The sequence below is a fragment of the Chlorocebus sabaeus genome, chromosome 6 (genome assembly GCF_047675955.1).
Source record: "Chlorocebus sabaeus isolate Y175 chromosome 6, mChlSab1.0.hap1, whole genome shotgun sequence".
Lineage (NCBI taxonomy): Eukaryota > Metazoa > Chordata > Mammalia > Primates > Cercopithecidae > Chlorocebus > Chlorocebus sabaeus.
The window spans coordinates 54,989,388-55,005,331 of record NC_132909.1 but is presented as its reverse complement, the minus strand read 5'-3'; the positions used below and the strand labels follow the sequence as shown (position 1 = coordinate 55,005,331).

At 59.7% G+C, this 15,944-nt stretch overlaps 3 protein-coding genes across 3 annotated transcripts; 1 reads left to right on the top strand and 2 right to left on the bottom strand.

Moving 5' to 3' along the window:
• Window positions 1-696: 696 nt before the first annotated feature.
• On the bottom strand, window positions 697-11,508 carry XAB2 (XPA binding protein 2). The gene is made up of 19 exons (XM_007995060.3): window positions 11,406-11,508; window positions 10,057-10,205; window positions 9,651-9,774; window positions 9,167-9,364; window positions 8,074-8,208; window positions 7,819-7,983; window positions 6,253-6,397; window positions 5,682-5,833; window positions 5,089-5,208; window positions 3,919-4,050; window positions 3,687-3,818; window positions 3,487-3,600; window positions 2,301-2,463; window positions 2,015-2,205; window positions 1,717-1,839; window positions 1,431-1,602; window positions 1,103-1,232; window positions 904-1,013; window positions 697-804 (listed from the first exon to the last, which is right to left on the bottom strand). Exons 1-19 carry the CDS (start codon window positions 11,454-11,456, stop codon window positions 743-745), a joined length of 2,568 nt encoding a protein of 855 aa, XP_007993251.1. The 5' UTR covers window positions 11,457-11,508; the 3' UTR covers window positions 697-742.
• Window positions 11,509-11,703: 195 nt separating this feature from the next.
• Window positions 11,704-13,546, top strand: PET100 (PET100 cytochrome c oxidase chaperone). Its single transcript, XM_007995065.3, has 4 exons — window positions 11,704-11,789; window positions 12,508-12,594; window positions 12,758-12,781; window positions 13,399-13,546. Exons 1-4 carry the CDS (start codon window positions 11,763-11,765, stop codon window positions 13,480-13,482), a joined length of 222 nt encoding a protein of 73 aa, XP_007993256.1. The 5' UTR covers window positions 11,704-11,762; the 3' UTR covers window positions 13,483-13,546.
• A 76-nt stretch (window positions 13,547-13,622) lies between these two features.
• Window positions 13,623-15,674, bottom strand: PCP2 (Purkinje cell protein 2). Its single transcript, XM_007995064.3, has 4 exons — window positions 15,364-15,674; window positions 14,668-14,782; window positions 14,346-14,470; window positions 13,623-13,742 (listed from the first exon to the last, which is right to left on the bottom strand). Exons 1-4 carry the CDS (start codon window positions 15,412-15,414, stop codon window positions 13,623-13,625), a joined length of 411 nt encoding a protein of 136 aa, XP_007993255.1. The 5' UTR covers window positions 15,415-15,674.
• Between the last annotated feature and the right edge of the window lie 270 nt (window positions 15,675-15,944).

Below are 15,944 nucleotides of genomic sequence, written 5' to 3'. Positions count from 1 at the left end.
CCCTCCTGTCTCACTCACTTCTCTCCAGCCCTGTCACCTCCCCGCAAAGTCCAAGCCAATGGCCTGGGCCCCCCCATGTCCCCAGCTGCCTCCTGCCCACACAGCAGCCTGTGTAACCCGTTCGAAGCACAAATCTGATTATATCCCTTGATGCTTAAAACCCCTTAATAGCCTAGAGTCCACTAATGGCTTCCCAGGCTTAGGACTAAGGACCACACCCTGGTCCGGGGCCGTGCACGAGGTCTGGCACCCAGCCCCCCTCCAGGCACAGAAGCGTCTTACTAATCAGTTCCCAGAGCTGGGCCAGAGCCTGCCTGACTCCAAGACTCGAGGGCAAGGGCCAGTCCCTGGTGGGGAGCAGAGAGCCGGTGCCACCCCAGGGAGGGGGTAGCTGCCTGGCGCCACACAAGGGCTCTGAGAGGCAGGGGCTAGCAAGACCTGGGCAGTCAGGCCGGATTGCCCTTCCCAGGCTGCAGAGGCTCAAGGAAGTTTCCGGGCAGGACCCACTCCAAGGCCCCAGGCAGCGGAGGGACTGGCCTCTCGAGTCCAGAACTGGCTCTGCGGGGTGAGGCCGGGCAGTGTCTGGCCTAGGGCCCAGCCGCCCCACCTCCCACAGCAGCCAATCCGGGCCCAGGGCCAGGCACTCCTGAGCTGCCCTCCCTCGGGCACCTGGGCAGCAGGAAGGAGGCTCAAACCTTGATGTACAAACGTGGCTGTATTGGGGAGGGGAGGGGGGGACGGGTCAGTCTTCCTTCAGGCTGCCGAACACGGCGGCTGGCACACTCTGCTGCTCCAGCCGAACCTCTGTGGGGAAGGCGGGAGCCAGTCACCCTCCTGGCGGTGGCCTGTCCCCGGAGGCCTGCCCTGGCCCTGCCCCCGTCCCCATCCCCGCCAGGCCCTCACCGTTGGGCTCCAGGTCCATCTCGTCCTCGTCCTCGTCCTCGCCCAGCTGGATCTCCTCAGGGTTGACCTGCTGTGCCAGCTCCGCCAGCTCCTCCCGGGAGGCGTCACTCCTGGGGACAGGCCAAGCTGCCTCAGTTCCCCACCCTGGGCCCCCTCGGGACCTGTCCCAGTCCTGTCCCATCCAAGGATCCACCCTCACCTCACGAACAGGATCTTGCTCTGGGCACGCGAGGGCTGGTCTCGCTCCGCCTCAGCCGCCAGCTGCTCTGCCCGCTGTTCCAGCAGCTTCATGTCGTCCATGCCGCTCTGCCCGGGGGCCAGGTCAGACACTAGGGGGCGGGAGCAGGGGGTCAGCACCACGGGGGCCCCTCCCACACATCAGATGCCACACTGTCCCAGTCCCCCAGGCAATGGCTCAGCCCTCAAGGAGGTTCCCGTCAGGACCTGAGGCTCCAGACCCAGAAAGCCCAGGTCAGGCCGGGCTGAGATGCCCTGGATCAGGGACCCAGCCAGCCGGGGTGGCTCACCGGTGCCCGTGGCACTGCCGGAGACCTTGAGCATCTGTGAGGCCATGAAGTTGACCTGTGTGTTGTACGTGGCCTGCACGCTGCGCCGGATACGCAGCATCTCCTTGATGGTGTCCTCGTTGCCGTGCCGGACCTCGAAGTCCTTCCACGTCTGCCAGAATGCGCCGGTCGTCTGTGTGGGGGACAGGGCAGGGCAGGGCAGGGGTGGGGGTGTGTGCCCGTGAGGTGGCTGACTCTGCCGCACCCCCAACCCTGATGCCCGTCCCTCCCCAGCTCCCAGCCCTACCCGGGGGTCACAGATCTGGGAGCAGAAGCTGTAGATGGCCCGGGCGCGGTCGATCTCCCCGAGCTTGCACTCCATATCTGCAAACCGCAGGCACATCTCACGCGCGTGCTCGTCCGACAGCACCTGGACACCAGAGTTGGGGAGGCCGGGAATGAGGCCAGGGTAGGTCGGGGCTCCCAACACACCATGGCCATCCCTGTGCTTCCAGAAGGCTCCTCCCCAGCCCCTCCCACCTGCCTGGACCCCTTCCATCTGCTCAGGGACCTCCGGCCCCGGCCTGGACTCCCGCAGTGGGTACCTCAATGGCCTTCTGGTAGATGCCACGGGTGTGCGTGACCCCATAGATCTCGGCTGCCCGCTTGATGTAGATGTTGAACATGTCATACTGCTGGGCGGGCTCCACGGCCCTGGTGGCACGCTCGTACACGGCCATGGCATGCCGAGCCAGGCCCCACTCCTCCTCCAGCTGTGCGTACAGCAGGTACAAGGCTGGGTGGGGCAGAGGGAAGAGGGAAGCACGGTCAGCCAGGGCCAGTCAGAAACCCAGCCCGCCTGCCTCCCCCACTGCCATCTGCCCGCCTCACTCTTGGCATATTTTGGGGGACAGCCATCCAGAGCCTGTTCAAACAGGTCCCGTGCCCGCTCCAGCTTGCGGCCCCCATAGCGGGCAATGAATTTGGTCAGGTAGGTGCTCCAGATGTCGGACACGTTGGGCCACTTGAACAGCGAGATGCCGCGCTCGTACGCCTGTTACCAGAGGGACGGTCATACGTAAGAGTCTGTAAGTAGAGACCACCAGGCACCCGGGATGTCCTTGGGTGACGTCTGTAGGGAGCCCGCTGGGGTCTCCCTCGGGGCCCTTCCGTGTCCCTAATGGCAGTTATTGGGGTCTGTCCTCTGCACTGTCTCCCTCTGCGAGAACCCCAAGAACAGGGGTGCAATGGGACCTGCTAAACAGTCTGATCCCATAGGAGGTGACGTGATGGGGGATGGGTGAAGGTGGGTGGCTCCCCAGCTCTGCTGATACTGGCTGCCCATCCCCAGGGAGAAGGCCACACCCCCAGGCAGAGGGGCAGGCAGCAGCACGCATGTGCATGTACGACCTCTCCATTTGTGTATCTGTATAATGCCCACACGATCCACAGAAACACACACAAACATGACTGCTCCGGCCGCGGGACAGGGCCTTGCCATGGAGACACGCAACACACCCCATGGACCCCACAAGCCATCTCCTGAGCAGCGGGGCAGTGACAGCCCGCACACACTGGCACCAACACCCTCCCCACAAGTCACAGGTGCACACAGAAGCAGAACTCCGTGCCTGCTATGGAATGAACTGTGCCCCGCCACAACATTCATATGCTGAAATCTTAACCCCCAGTACCTCAGAAGGTAGATTCGTTTGAAGATGAGATCATTAAGTTAAACTGAGGTCGTTAGGGGCCGCCTAATCCATTATGACTGATGTCCTTTTAAGAAGAGGAAATTTCGAAAGTGACACACACAAAGAGAAGGCCACACAAAGACACAGGGAGAAGGTGGCTGCCTATAAGCTAAGGAGAGAGGCCTCGGGAGGAACCAGCCCTGCCCACGCCTCCATCCTGGACTTCCAGCCTCCAGGACAGGGAGAAGCTGAATCTCTGTTGTTTAAATCACCCAGTCTGTATACTGTGTCGCACAAGCCCCAGCGGACTTGAAAGGTGCCGAGGCTCCCTAGGGGAGGGGACACCACCATCAGGGACCTCCGGGTCTGCCCCAGCCCCTCACCTTGAAGCTCTCCTCAAAGTACTTGTGCTCCTCCAGGAACATGGCATAGTTGATGACGATCTGGGGTGTCGCGATGCGCAGGTCCAGGATGCGGTCATACACGGCTTTGGTGGACTATGGGGGCGGGGATGGGGACAGGTCAGAGATGGTTCTGGAGCTGAATCTGGGGCCCCATCCCTCCCCAGCCACAGGCAGCTCACCTGGAAGGTGCCGAGGCTCTCCTCCAGGTCGGCGAGCATGGACCAGACCTTCAGCGACTTGTACACGCGGTTCTGCACGGGCTCTGAGCCATCAAAGTACTCAGCCCGGCGGGCAGGCAGCGCCGTGGCCTTCTGCAGGGGCAGACAGCGACCGGGGAGGCGCTCAGGGGCTGTCCCGGGCCCCGGCCATACAACCTGCAGCCCCCACCCCACAACCTGGGCCTGTTCTCACTCGCAGCAGCCGCAAGGCCTCATCGTAGTTCTCGTGTCGGAGCTCCAACTCCCCGCACTGACACCACACGCTTGCCAGGTCATCCACCTGCTTGAAGTTCACCTTGGTGGCCTTCTCCAGGATGACACGGGCCTGCAAGGGCAGGCAGAGGCCAGGCTGAGACCCTGCCCGCCTGGACAGCCCCTACCGTCAAGGGTCAGAAAGGCGACCGTGCTCACAAACGTACAGGCACAAACATACGTGCATACACACCGGCACACACGTGTGCACACACATGCATGCACCCAAACATGCACACACGTGCACACACGCACACATCCATGCACACACACGTGCGCACCGGCACACACACATACATGCACACATATACGAGCACACACGTGCATGCGCACATACATGAACACAAGGCACACACATACATGCACACATATACGAGCACATACATGAACACAGGCACACACATGCACACATACACGAGCGCACACATGCATGCGCACACACATGAACGCAAGGCACACACATGCACACATACGAGTGCACACATGCATGCATACATGAACACACAGGCACACATGCACACATACGAGTGCACACATGCATGCATACATGAACACACAGGCACACATGCACACATACGAGCGCACACATGCATGCATACATGAACACAGGCACACACGTGCACACATACGAGCACACACATGCATGCGCACATACATGAACACACAGGCACACACGTGCACACATACGAGCACACACATGCATGCGCACATACATGAACACACAGGCACACATACATGCACACATATACGAGCGCACACGTCCATGCGCACATACATGAACACACAGGCACACATGCACACACATGCGAGCGCACACGTGCATGCGCACATACATGAACACACAGGCACACATACATGCACACATATACGAGCGCACACGTCCATGCGCACATACATGAACACACAGGCACACATACATGCACACACATGCGAGCGCACACGTGCATGCGCACATACATGAACACACAGGCACATACATGCACACACATGCGAGCACACACGTGCATGCGCACATACATGAACACACAGGCACACACATGCACACACATGCGAGCGCACACGTGCATGCGCACATACATGAACACACAAGCACACGCAGCAGGGTGCTCACATCGTCCAGCTGCCCGTTGTCCTCATAAAACTTGGCAAACGCCACCCACAGAGTGTGGGGCTTGCCTGTGGCCTTGAAGGGGTCCACCGTCTGCACAGCCTCTGTGTAGGTGTTGATGATCTGGAGACAGGAGAGAGGAGGTCATATGGGACTCAGGACCCTGCAGATGAGTGTCGCGGCAGAGCTGTGGCTCTGAGGGGCGGGGCCTGGAGGGTGCTGTGGCCCCTGTCAGGAGAGGCCAGGAGGGAAATGTGGCCCCTGCCAAGGGTCGGGACCAAGAGAGAGCTGTGGCCCCCCAAGGGGCGGGGTCAGGAGAGCTGTGGCCCTAATGGGCGGGGCCGGGAGAGAGCTGTGGTGCTCCAAGGGGCGGGGCCCAGAGGGAGTTGTGGCCCTCCAAGGGGTGGGGCCAGGAGGGAGCTGTGGCTCTGAGGGGCGGGGCTACAGCAGGACGAGAACCCCAAGAACACGGGTGGAATGGGTCCTACTAAGCAAAATCAGGCCCCAGGAGGTGACATTACGGGTGAAGGTGGGTGGCTCCCCAGTTCTGCAGGAAATGGGCCCTCAGGGGCAGGACCGGGGCAGGCTTCACGCACCTCCCGGGGGCGGCCCTGGTGCAGGGCGACACGCTTGTGCCACTCGTGCACGTGGTGTGGATTTTGGCGCAGCAAGACGCTGTTGAGCAGCAGGGGACGTCGGCTGATGAGCTGCTCGAAGCGGGCCAGGCGCAGCTCCAGGTCCACATCATCTGGGAGCCGCAGGGGGAGTTCGTGAGGGGCCGAGACCCAGGATGCAGGGCCCCGAACGCCGCCGCCTCAGCTCCCTGCCCTCACTCTGCTCCAGCCCCCAGCCAAGTGCTCTGGGCCCTAGACACTCAGCTCGGGTGTGCACCTGAGTCCCACCCCCAGCCCCAGGTACTGAGGATACCCCTGCTACCCCCACTGTTCCCCTAGCCCTCCTGCCCTGCCAGGCTCTGGTCCAGGCCTGAGATATGTCACCATTCCTGGCTCCTCCGAGACCCCCACAACCCCTGCATTCACCCAGCCTCCTTCCCTGCTGGCCCCCAGCTGAGCCTCCTGGGGCTGCCCCACCTAAGTTGTGCCCCGCCCCTACCCGCTGATGTCCACTCAGCTCTCTCTCCACCAGCCAGGGCCCCCAGAGGCTCACCCTCCTCCTCGCGCCCCAGCTCTGAGGCGGTCTCCATCTTTGCGGCGATCATGCTCTCCTCAAACTGGGCATAGCTGTCAAACACCTGTGTGAAGTCCCGCACGGTCATCACCGTCCGGATGGCCTCCTCATACACATCCCGAGCCTGTGGGGACCCAGGGAAGGGGAGGTGAGAGGAAAGCGACGCAGGGGACAGGCAACAGCACTCTTAGCACCAGCCCCAATCTGGAACCCCTGGGGCCTCCCGGGGGCCCATCCAGCACCTCCGGGCCGTGATCCCAGGACAGAGTGTCAGTAGAGGCTTCTCGCCCCCCACCCTGCCCTGCACTGCCAGGGTGATCTTGGGAGCTTCAGGACCCCCTTAGTAAACCGGGCGACTGCTCTTTGTGCACAGTGACCTCAGGCTCAACTGAGACACGTGTGTGAAGCACTTGGCACCCAATAGGTGGCCCCCCAGCGCCTATGGGTCCACCCTGCAGGGACCCTTGCCTCAGCTCATTCTCCGAGGGCTCAGACTTTGCTCCAAAGTGCCCCTCTGGCTTGCCTGACCCTCTTCCCCAGCCTGCCTGTCCCCGGCCTGGCTCACCCACCCCAGCTCAGGCCCACTCTCCACCCAGCCCTGACGGGTCTCGACCTTCTGCCTCCAACAGCCTTGGCCTACACGTGCCCCTGGAAGTGGCGCTGGGAAGCACATACCATCCACACCCCACTGGCAGCTCCCCTAGTCAGCAGCACGGCCAGCCCATTTGGCTTTCGAGGCTCCCAACCTATCTTCCCCGGCTTCCTGTGCCTCCCTGCTCTCAGCTCCAGCCCCCTCCGCGCCCACCTGCCCCCAGACCGTCCCCTGAGCTTGCCACTCCACCGCCTACCAAGAACCATAGTCAGCTAACCCCTGAGGGAGTGGCCCTCACACCACGTATCTCCTCAGTGCTGTGCCTGCGTCACCATGCTGATTGGTGACAGGCAATAACTGTCACCCTGACTGTACAAATAAGGACACCCAGCCTTAGTGGGGCCAAGGCCACACAGCCAGAGGGTGAAGCCTGAACGCAAGTGTGGCTGACTCCAAGGTTGGTGGGCTTGCGGGCAGGAGTGTCTCCCTCCCGTCACCAGGACGGCAATCGTGTGAAGGGACATGCATGTCTGTCACAAATGGCACTTTTTTTTTTTTTTTTTTTTTTGAGATGGAATCTCGCTCTGCCACCCAGGCTGGAGTGCAGTGGCGTGATCTCGGCTCACTGCAACCTCCACCTCCCAAGTTCAAGCGATTCTCCTGCCTCAGCCTCCTGAGTAGCTGGGATTATAGGTGCCCGCCACCATATCTGACCAATTTTTGTATTTTTAGTAGAGATGGGGTTTTGCCATGTTGGCCAGGCTGGTCTTGAAGCACTGACCTCAAGTGATTCTACTGCCTCGGCCTCCCCAAGTGCTGGGAAGACAGGCGTGAGCCACCGTGCCCAGCCATAAATGGCACATGTTTTCTGCCTGTGTATGTGTCAACATGTATCCCCAAGTGTCGGAGGGAGACCCCACCCCGAACCCAGAGCCCCGTGTGCCAGTGTGCACCTTCTCGAAGTGGCCGCTGCGGATGTAGTAGTCGGCAAGCGAACACCAGAGCTTGCCCAGCTGGTCGGTGAAGCGGGTGAGGCCCCCACGGATGATGGCGTCCACATTGAGGGACTGTACCTTGTCCGGGTTCTGGGAGATGAGGTCGCACAGCTCGTGCCACAGCTGCAGGGCATGGGGCAGCGGGGGGAGAGTCTCAGACTCCGTCACGGAGGGGGGTGGCCCTCCCACCCACTCGGCTCCCGGCAGGCCCACCTGGTAGTTGGACTTGCCGGCCTTAGACACGAAACGCTCGTCGTTCACCACGGTGGCCAGGCGCTGTGCGGCCTCATCCAGCCGGTCACTTGACTTAAGGTACTCAATGTACTCCTCTGCACTCTCGGGACTCAGCTGGGGACCAACCCACCCCTCAGGCAGTCAGTGGGGCGGCAGGGCTATGCCCACCTCCCGATTCAGTGGCTTTAGGGTGCCCCCCACCCATTTACAACTGTCTTGGGCAAAAGCAAGCCCTGTCAAACCAGCCTCAGCCCCACTGGTCCAGCCCGGTTCCTACTGGTCTAGCCTTGGCCCCGCTGGGTTAGGCTCAACCCTCTATGGGTCCTGCCTGGGCTCCACTGGTCCAGCCTCAGTCCTGACTAGACCAGCTGCGGACCTTTTGGGTTAGCCTTGACCTGCAACGGCACAGCCTTGACTGCAGTGGTCCAGTCTCAGCCCCAGAGGTCCAGCCTTGATCCTTTTGGGTTAGAATTGACCCCCAACCCACAAAGGATCCAGCCTTGGCTCCACTGGTCCAGCCTCAGTCCTGGCTGGTCTAGCCTTGGCCCCTTTGGGTCAGCCTTGATCCCATGGGTCCAGCCTTGACTATAGTGTCCAGCCTGGGCCCCATGGGTCCAGCCTCAGTCCTGACTGGTCCAGCTTAGAATCCAAATGTCACAGAACAGATACTGTAAGTTTGAGCAAACCATGCCCCACTCCCGCCCAGCTGATGCTTCCACTCTCCACCCTGCCTGCTTCTCCCCACCTCCTATTCCTGGCCCTCATCATGGCTGTGGTTTTACTCATGCCATCAGCTCACATACATCCGTCTTCCTAGTTAGACTAGAAGCTCCGTGCAGGTAGGGAGTGTCTTAGCCACACTGTCCTCAGCACCCATCTCTATGCCTAGTGTGAAACTGGCGTGAGCAAACTATTTGGAAAATAAAGACATGAATCACGGACAAGACATATGCATCTCCTGGTGCCTCTTCCCACATCCGATCTGCTGGGTGACATCCTACACGGAGCTAGTGTCACAGTGAGGCAGTTTCTGGAAACTAACCTGGGGAACCAGCGTACCTGCTGGGCTCACCTTGAGGAAGCGCCGATAGCCTCGCACAGCTGTCTCGGGCAGTGGGTGGGAGCGCAGGAAGCGCAGATACAGGGGCCAAATTCGAGAATGCTGCGTGATGGGCAGTGCCCGGAGGGCACGGTCGAAGGTGCGGCGGGTGTGTGTGACGCGCCCCTGGTCCATGAGGAACTGGCAGTAATCTAGCCACAGACGGGGCATCTGGGGGTGTGGGGAGAGGCGGCTGGGGCTAAGCCATGGACTCCATGGCCTAGCCACAGACACTTGGTGTCTTGTGGCTGAGTCGCACCTGGGGCCTCCACATAAATGCAGCAGGACCCAGAAACCCCCAGCTCCAGGACTGAGTCCAGCCCAACTTCCCATGCACAGAAGCAACAGGATTCCAAGCCCCCATCCCTAACATGCTGAGCCCAGCCCCGTCCGTACCCCACCCACCACCACGGACTGAGCCCGGCCTCCCGATTTATCCCCTTGTCTAGCCCCAAACCTTGTGCATGAACACAAAGGCCCTCTCATGACAGTTGTTGACATCTTCGTAGGCGGGGTCGGTCACACATCGATGCTTCACCTGTGCCCGACGTGCCTTCAGGTATCGGTACCAGAGTTTGTAGCTGGGGAACAGGAGGGGACAGATGCTGATCGGTCAGCTTTATGGACCCCCCTAGAACCATCTGCCCTGCCCCTGTTGGCAAATGTGGGTGTGGGAGGGGTGACATGTCTCAGCAATGATAGGGACAGACTGGGACATCAGAGGAGGTGTGCTGAACCATCAAGGGATGTATAGGTCAGTGATGGGATACAAAGCAATCACCTGGGACCTACTTGGCAGTTTTGTTATAACTGGACCAGGTGGGGCAGGGGCTGGTGGGCAGGGCAGCTGGAGCCATTCCCACCTGCAAGGTAGCAGCTTGAGTGCCCGCTCATATAGCTGATTGAGCCTGGGCTTCGGGGCGCCCTGTTTGAACTCGATGTAGCGAAGCCAGCATTTGACAGAGAACTGGTTCCGCATGATTTCCTCCTCATAGGGGAGGTCCTCTTCCTCCTGCCAGGGCCACGGAACGGGAAGAAAAGAGGCCTACCCTCAGAGCCTGTGTGCAGCACCACCCCACTACTGGGGCTGAGGTCCAAACTCTGGACTTTTACCCAGATCCCACCACCCACCAAGGAAGTCAGGTCACCAGATGCCCAGACACCAAACCAGGCACCAAACCAGATGCCCAGACACCAAGACACTGGCCCAGACCTTTACCCCTCAGAATTCAACTACCCAAAATTGAACCCAAATCATCAGACTTCTCAGTTATTAGGGCTCTGGGCCAGGCATGAGTCCACATCACCACTCGCTTTCTGCCCTAAATGGTCAGACTCCTTAGCTACCAAGGCCCTGGCCCAGATGCCAGGCCTCTGTCCTGGACACCAGACCCCACTTCTTCAAAACATGCCTCTTCCCAGACACCAGGCCTTTGGCCCCTCAGGCTCCCACTGTCACCAACTGACCCATCTCCACTCCAGGCCCAGACGACCAGATCTTCACCCCAGCCACCAGGGCTCTCAGGTCCAGATTTCAAGCCACTGGCCCCACCCCCAGGATCCCACTAGCCAGCATCTAGCTCAACTCTGCCCCAGAAGTTAAAAGCTAGGCCTTTATCTCATAAGAGCAGTTATACACCAGAAGCCAAGCCTTTAACTCTGCACACCAAGAATCTGGTGAAGATGTCACGCCTCTACTCCAGACAATAAGCATTTCATTGGCCATTGCCTGACAAGCTCCACAACACCAGGGTTCTTCTAGCCTGGCCACCACCCCCAGAAACTGTCATGCCGCAGTCCAGGCCTAGAGACCGCTATCTAGAAAACCAAGCCTTCATTCCAGAAACCGGAGCCCTGGCCTCGTAATCACGCCTTTACTTCAGACACCTGTCTTCACTTCTCAAGGTTCAATTATGCGATCTCCTTCCTCTCCCATTCCCTGCAAGCCCCCATTTCCGCCCCTGGCTCGGGAGGCTAGACGCTTTCCTTCGACAGTAGTTTTCTACTCAGACCCTAAGACACAACACCGTATTTTTTACTCCTGGCCAGTTAGGTGTGGACATCACGATCCGGTCTCTGGCCCGTTAGGGTCCCCAACCCTTGGCCTGGCAATTTTGGCCTAAATCCCCTTGGCGACCCGGCCCCGATCCCCTGCGGCGTCCAGGTCCCAATGCCCCAACGCAGGTCACCCCTGGCTCCTCTGTGGACTCACAAAGACAAGGTCCGGCCGCTCGGGCCGCGAGAGTCGCGCCATCACCACCATTTTTCTGGATGCCCAGGTGCAGGCGAGAGTCGCGCGCTTATGACGTCTAGCACTGACGGCCCGCCCCTCCGGGCCAGACCCGTTTTCTATTGGTTAAATCCTTTTTGACGGACAGGCTCACGTTATTGACTTCGTTTCGAAGACGCCAGCGACCGGAAGCAACATAGAGGCGCCCGAATGTACGTCATCAGGATACACATTGGCCAATCAGCTTCAGCAATGGAACGTGCAAAACACCAATGAGCTTCTGTCTTGCTGGAGGGTCGGCTTTGGGCGGAAGTTGCTTTGTTGACCGGGAGAAACGAGATGGGGGTGAAGCTGGAGATATTTCGGGTCAGTGGACACAGGAGTGGATTGGGAGGCTGGGCAGGGGATCTTCCTGAATCTGAAGATGAGGCTGGAAATGGGGGGCTTAAAAGAAAGAGGGTGCTCCAAGGAGAAAGCTCTTAAGATTTGAGAGGGACCTTTCTGGTTGGAAATCCAGGAGAGGGGACGCTGGGTTGGGGGGGTTCTCAGATTTGGGCTTCTGGGTTTGGGGGCTGTGAGAGAACTGGTCCGAGGAAAGACCTCAGAGAGGGGTTGGCTGAGAAGGGGGTTCTAAAGAAGGAAGACTTAAGATCCTGGGGGAGCTCTCGGGCTTGTGGTGGGTGGGTGTCTATGATAGGGAGACTCCCAGACTTCGAGAAGTGGAGTTGAAGAGTGACGCCTCCTGGGTTTGGGGGTGCTCCCGGGATCTTAAGTGGGGATGAGTAATGAGGTCTCGAGGAGATGCTTTTGATTGTAGCTGGGGCCTCTGTATGTCTGTCTGTCTTTGAGAGGAAGACTCCACCTCAGGGGCGACTTTCAGGAATGAAGCCTCCTGGATTATAGGAGTTAGGTTTTAGGATGCGAGGTTTCTGTACCCTTGGTGGGAGTTCTGGGGTTCTTGGGTCGGCCCTAACGAGGCGCTTCTGGACTCTGCAGTAGGATGGGTCCCCCAGGCTCTGAGCAGCCTCTGCACATTGCTTGGGGGGAGGGGGGCGGTCACCTCACCCACCCTCTGCCATTCCAGATGATAATCTACCTCACTTTCCCTGTGGCTATGTTCTGGGTTTCCAATCAGGCCGAGTGGTTTGAGGGCTACGTCATACAACGCAAGGTGGGCATAAGAGGAGTGTTCGAGGGTTCACTCCAGGGGTGGGAGAGGGTGCGGGGCACCAATCTGCTGGGGACCAATGTCTGCCTCCCATGAGCTGACCCTACCCTGGTGTGGGGCTCTGGAGGCTCTTGGCTTGTGTCCCAGTTGTGACTTTTTCTTACAGAGGGAGCTGTGGCCACCTGAGAAGGTAAGTGATCTCCTCTTCTTCCTGCCAGAGGGATGGAGGAGGCTGGATACTTGTATCCGAGATGGGTTTCAGGTGAAAATTTTAGGCCAGGTGCAGTGGCTCATGGCTGTAATCCCAGGGCATGGGAGGCCGAGGTGGTGGATCACTTGAGGTCAGGAGTTCAAGACCAGCCTGGCCAACATGGCGAAACCCCATGTCTACAAAATTACAAAAATTAGCCGGGTGTGATGGCAGGTGCCTATAATTCCAGTTGCTCGGGAGACTGAGGGAGGAGAATCACCTGAACCCCAGAGGCAGAGGTTGCAGTGAGCCCAAGATCGCGCCACTGCACTCCAGCCTGGGCAATAGAGCAAGACTTCGTCTCAAAAAGGAACATTTTACTCTCAGCCATGAGTAAGGAACCGAGAGCAGAGGAGGAGATGGTTTCCTTATTGCCTTCTCCTGGAAGAGTGAAGCGGATCCCCCTTGGACCCCTTTGTCATTGGCAGGGGGCTTCCAATGAAGACACTGAAACCTGAAGCTGTGGTCTGGGGCAGGGTGGTGGGAGAGTGGTAGAGGGATCCCGGCTAACCCTAACCCCTCCCCCCTTCCTGTCCCACCCACTTCTCCACCCGTAGCTTCAAGAGATAGAAGAATTCAAAGAGAGGTTACGGAAGCGGCGGGAGGAGAAGCTTCTTCGCGATGCCCAGCAGAAATCCTGAGGCCTCCAAGTGGGAGTCCTAGCCCCTCCCCTGATGAAATATACGCATACTCAGTTCCTTGTTACTCATGGAAGTGTTTTATTCTTTTTATTCTTTATCAGTTTTTGGGGGCCGAGTAAGGCCCAGGAGGCCTCAGGCCCTCAGGGGGCTTGTGTCGGGGGCTGGGGGCTGCTGTTCCGACGGAAGCCGAGAGCGGTCGGGTCCTGAGGGGTGAGCAGGGGTTGGGGACTGAGGGTCCCAGCTCGTTTCTGCGCTCCGTCCTGTGGATGAAGAGGGGTCAGCCAGGGGAGGGCTCAAGGGCAGTGCCAGCCAGAGGTGGCGAACTTTGGAGAGAGGGTGTGGGTGGGCACCGTGTCCCATCTCATCCTGAGCACTGGTCTATGTTTACCTTCAATATCTGCCATTTAGGGTGGCATTTGAGCGTAAGGTGGCAGGTCTTGGGACCCTCACTGGGGTCCTGATCAGAACCCAAGCTTTGTGTATGTGTGAAGTCAACACATGTGAGTATGCAGATGTGTGTGTGTGTATATATATATATATATATATATCCTATGTGTGAGCTCACGTGCCCTCCTCCCTGAGGTATCCTAGGAGGGGGTCCTGTTTTCTCCCTTTGGCCTCCCCAGAACCTTTAGACTTGGGGGCAGGAGCCACAAGTTCCAGCCATGGGTCTGACACTAGCATGGCCCCTATATAACCTTGGGCCCCTCTAGCCGCTGCCTGGGCCTTGGTCCTCCCATCTGAAGTCAGGGCAGCGGATGGACAGAGGTGGGGCAGGCCCTTTCCCTCCCGGCTGGGGTGGAGGGCAGGATTGGAGCACTGCCTGGTGGGTTTCCCCTTGGCATCGCCAGAACATCACCTACCTTGGGCCCCACGGGCTGGAAGCCGGGCAGGCTGCTGACTGTCACACGTTGGTCATCCATGCGGCGGCCCTGGGTGCTGGCCAGCATGTCCATGAGGCTGTCCATCTCAGGGGTGGGGTCGCTCTCTGTGTGGACATTCACAGACTTGGGAGGACACAGCCGGACTGGGGGCCCCCAACCCTACCCCTTCACCCCCATGCAGATGCTTCAGGTGCACCACCGCCTCCCACACCCCGTGCCCCCAGGCCCTCCAGGTGACCACGCGCCCTACACTCCCACCCTGTTCATGCCCCATGGACAGCACCCCCGTGCCCGTGCTCACGGCTCTTGGTGGTCTGGCCCGGCCCAGCCTGCAGTGAACAGCGCTGCCCCTCCATCCGGTCACCCTGCACGTGGCTCAGCAGATTGAAGAAGCCCTCCTGGTCTGGGGAGCCCGCCTGCGGACAGACCCACTCAGTCCGGTTGGCCCTTCAGCTTGGGGGCCCCTCCCCAACCTTCCCAGCCAGCCTGCTCACACCCGACCCCGGGGCCTGCTGTCCCCTCTTCCTCAGCTCTCACCATGGTCCCCGCCGATCCGCTCTGCAGAGCTGTTCTGAATGAGACGTGAGTCTCCTTCCCAATCCCGGCCCCCGCCCCAGGGGCCCCGGCCGGCAGTGCCACTTCACGTGGTACCGTCTCAAGGGACAGGCTCCAATGCCAGTGTCCTGCCGTCCTAGATTAGGGCCTGATGAGTGTGGCCTGGGAGCTGGGACATGAGTCAGGGAAACATGGCCCAGGAGCTACCCCCAGGTCCCAGTATCTCCCATCAATAGGGGTCCACACAGAGAGCCCTGCCCTCTGCCCTGGGGCCTGGCACTCAGACCTCCAAGCCCACCAGCCCCTTTCTACAGCCACAACTGGGTCAGGGGGTCCTAGGAGACTCACTCGCTAATTAGGTGCCCTACAAACTAATTAGTCTTGTCAATCATGGGCTCTGAGACCTTGAACTGGGGGTGGGGTGGGGGCAGGGCCTTCTCACCTCGGCACAGGGGCCTGAGCCCTCCTCCGTCTTCTCCTCCTGATCCATCATGTCCCTGGACTCCGGTCACTTTCCTGCTGGCCTCTGCCCCGGCCCAGTGCCAGAGAGGGCCTTTTAAACGTCTGGGACGTGGGGGTGTGGATTCCCCCATCCCCAAATCCCTAGCTCATGCCCCATCTGCTCCCACCCAAGCTTAAGCCCCATAAAGATCATCCAGATAATTGTTTGCCCACAACGATGCCGGATCTGGCATGGGGGGTAGGGGGCAGGGCGACCGGAGCTTGAACCTCGCTGGGCCCAGCAGCAGTGACCGGACCCCAAGTACTCCCGGGTGTGATGTCACGAAAAGCCTGAGCAGCGTCCCCACAGTTGGAGAAGGGAAGCCAACAGTGTAGGGTGGTAGCTGGCTTAGGCGAGGACTTGGCAGGTGTCCCCACCCAGCCACCCAGGTCCCCTCACTGGCTCCTGGAAGGGCAGCTGCCACCTGCAGTCAGTAGAGAAAGAAGAGATTGGAGTCAAAGGCCCCTTCCCTCCCTCCCTCCCTCTCTCTCTGCACCTGCCTCAGATGCCACCCTAGCACC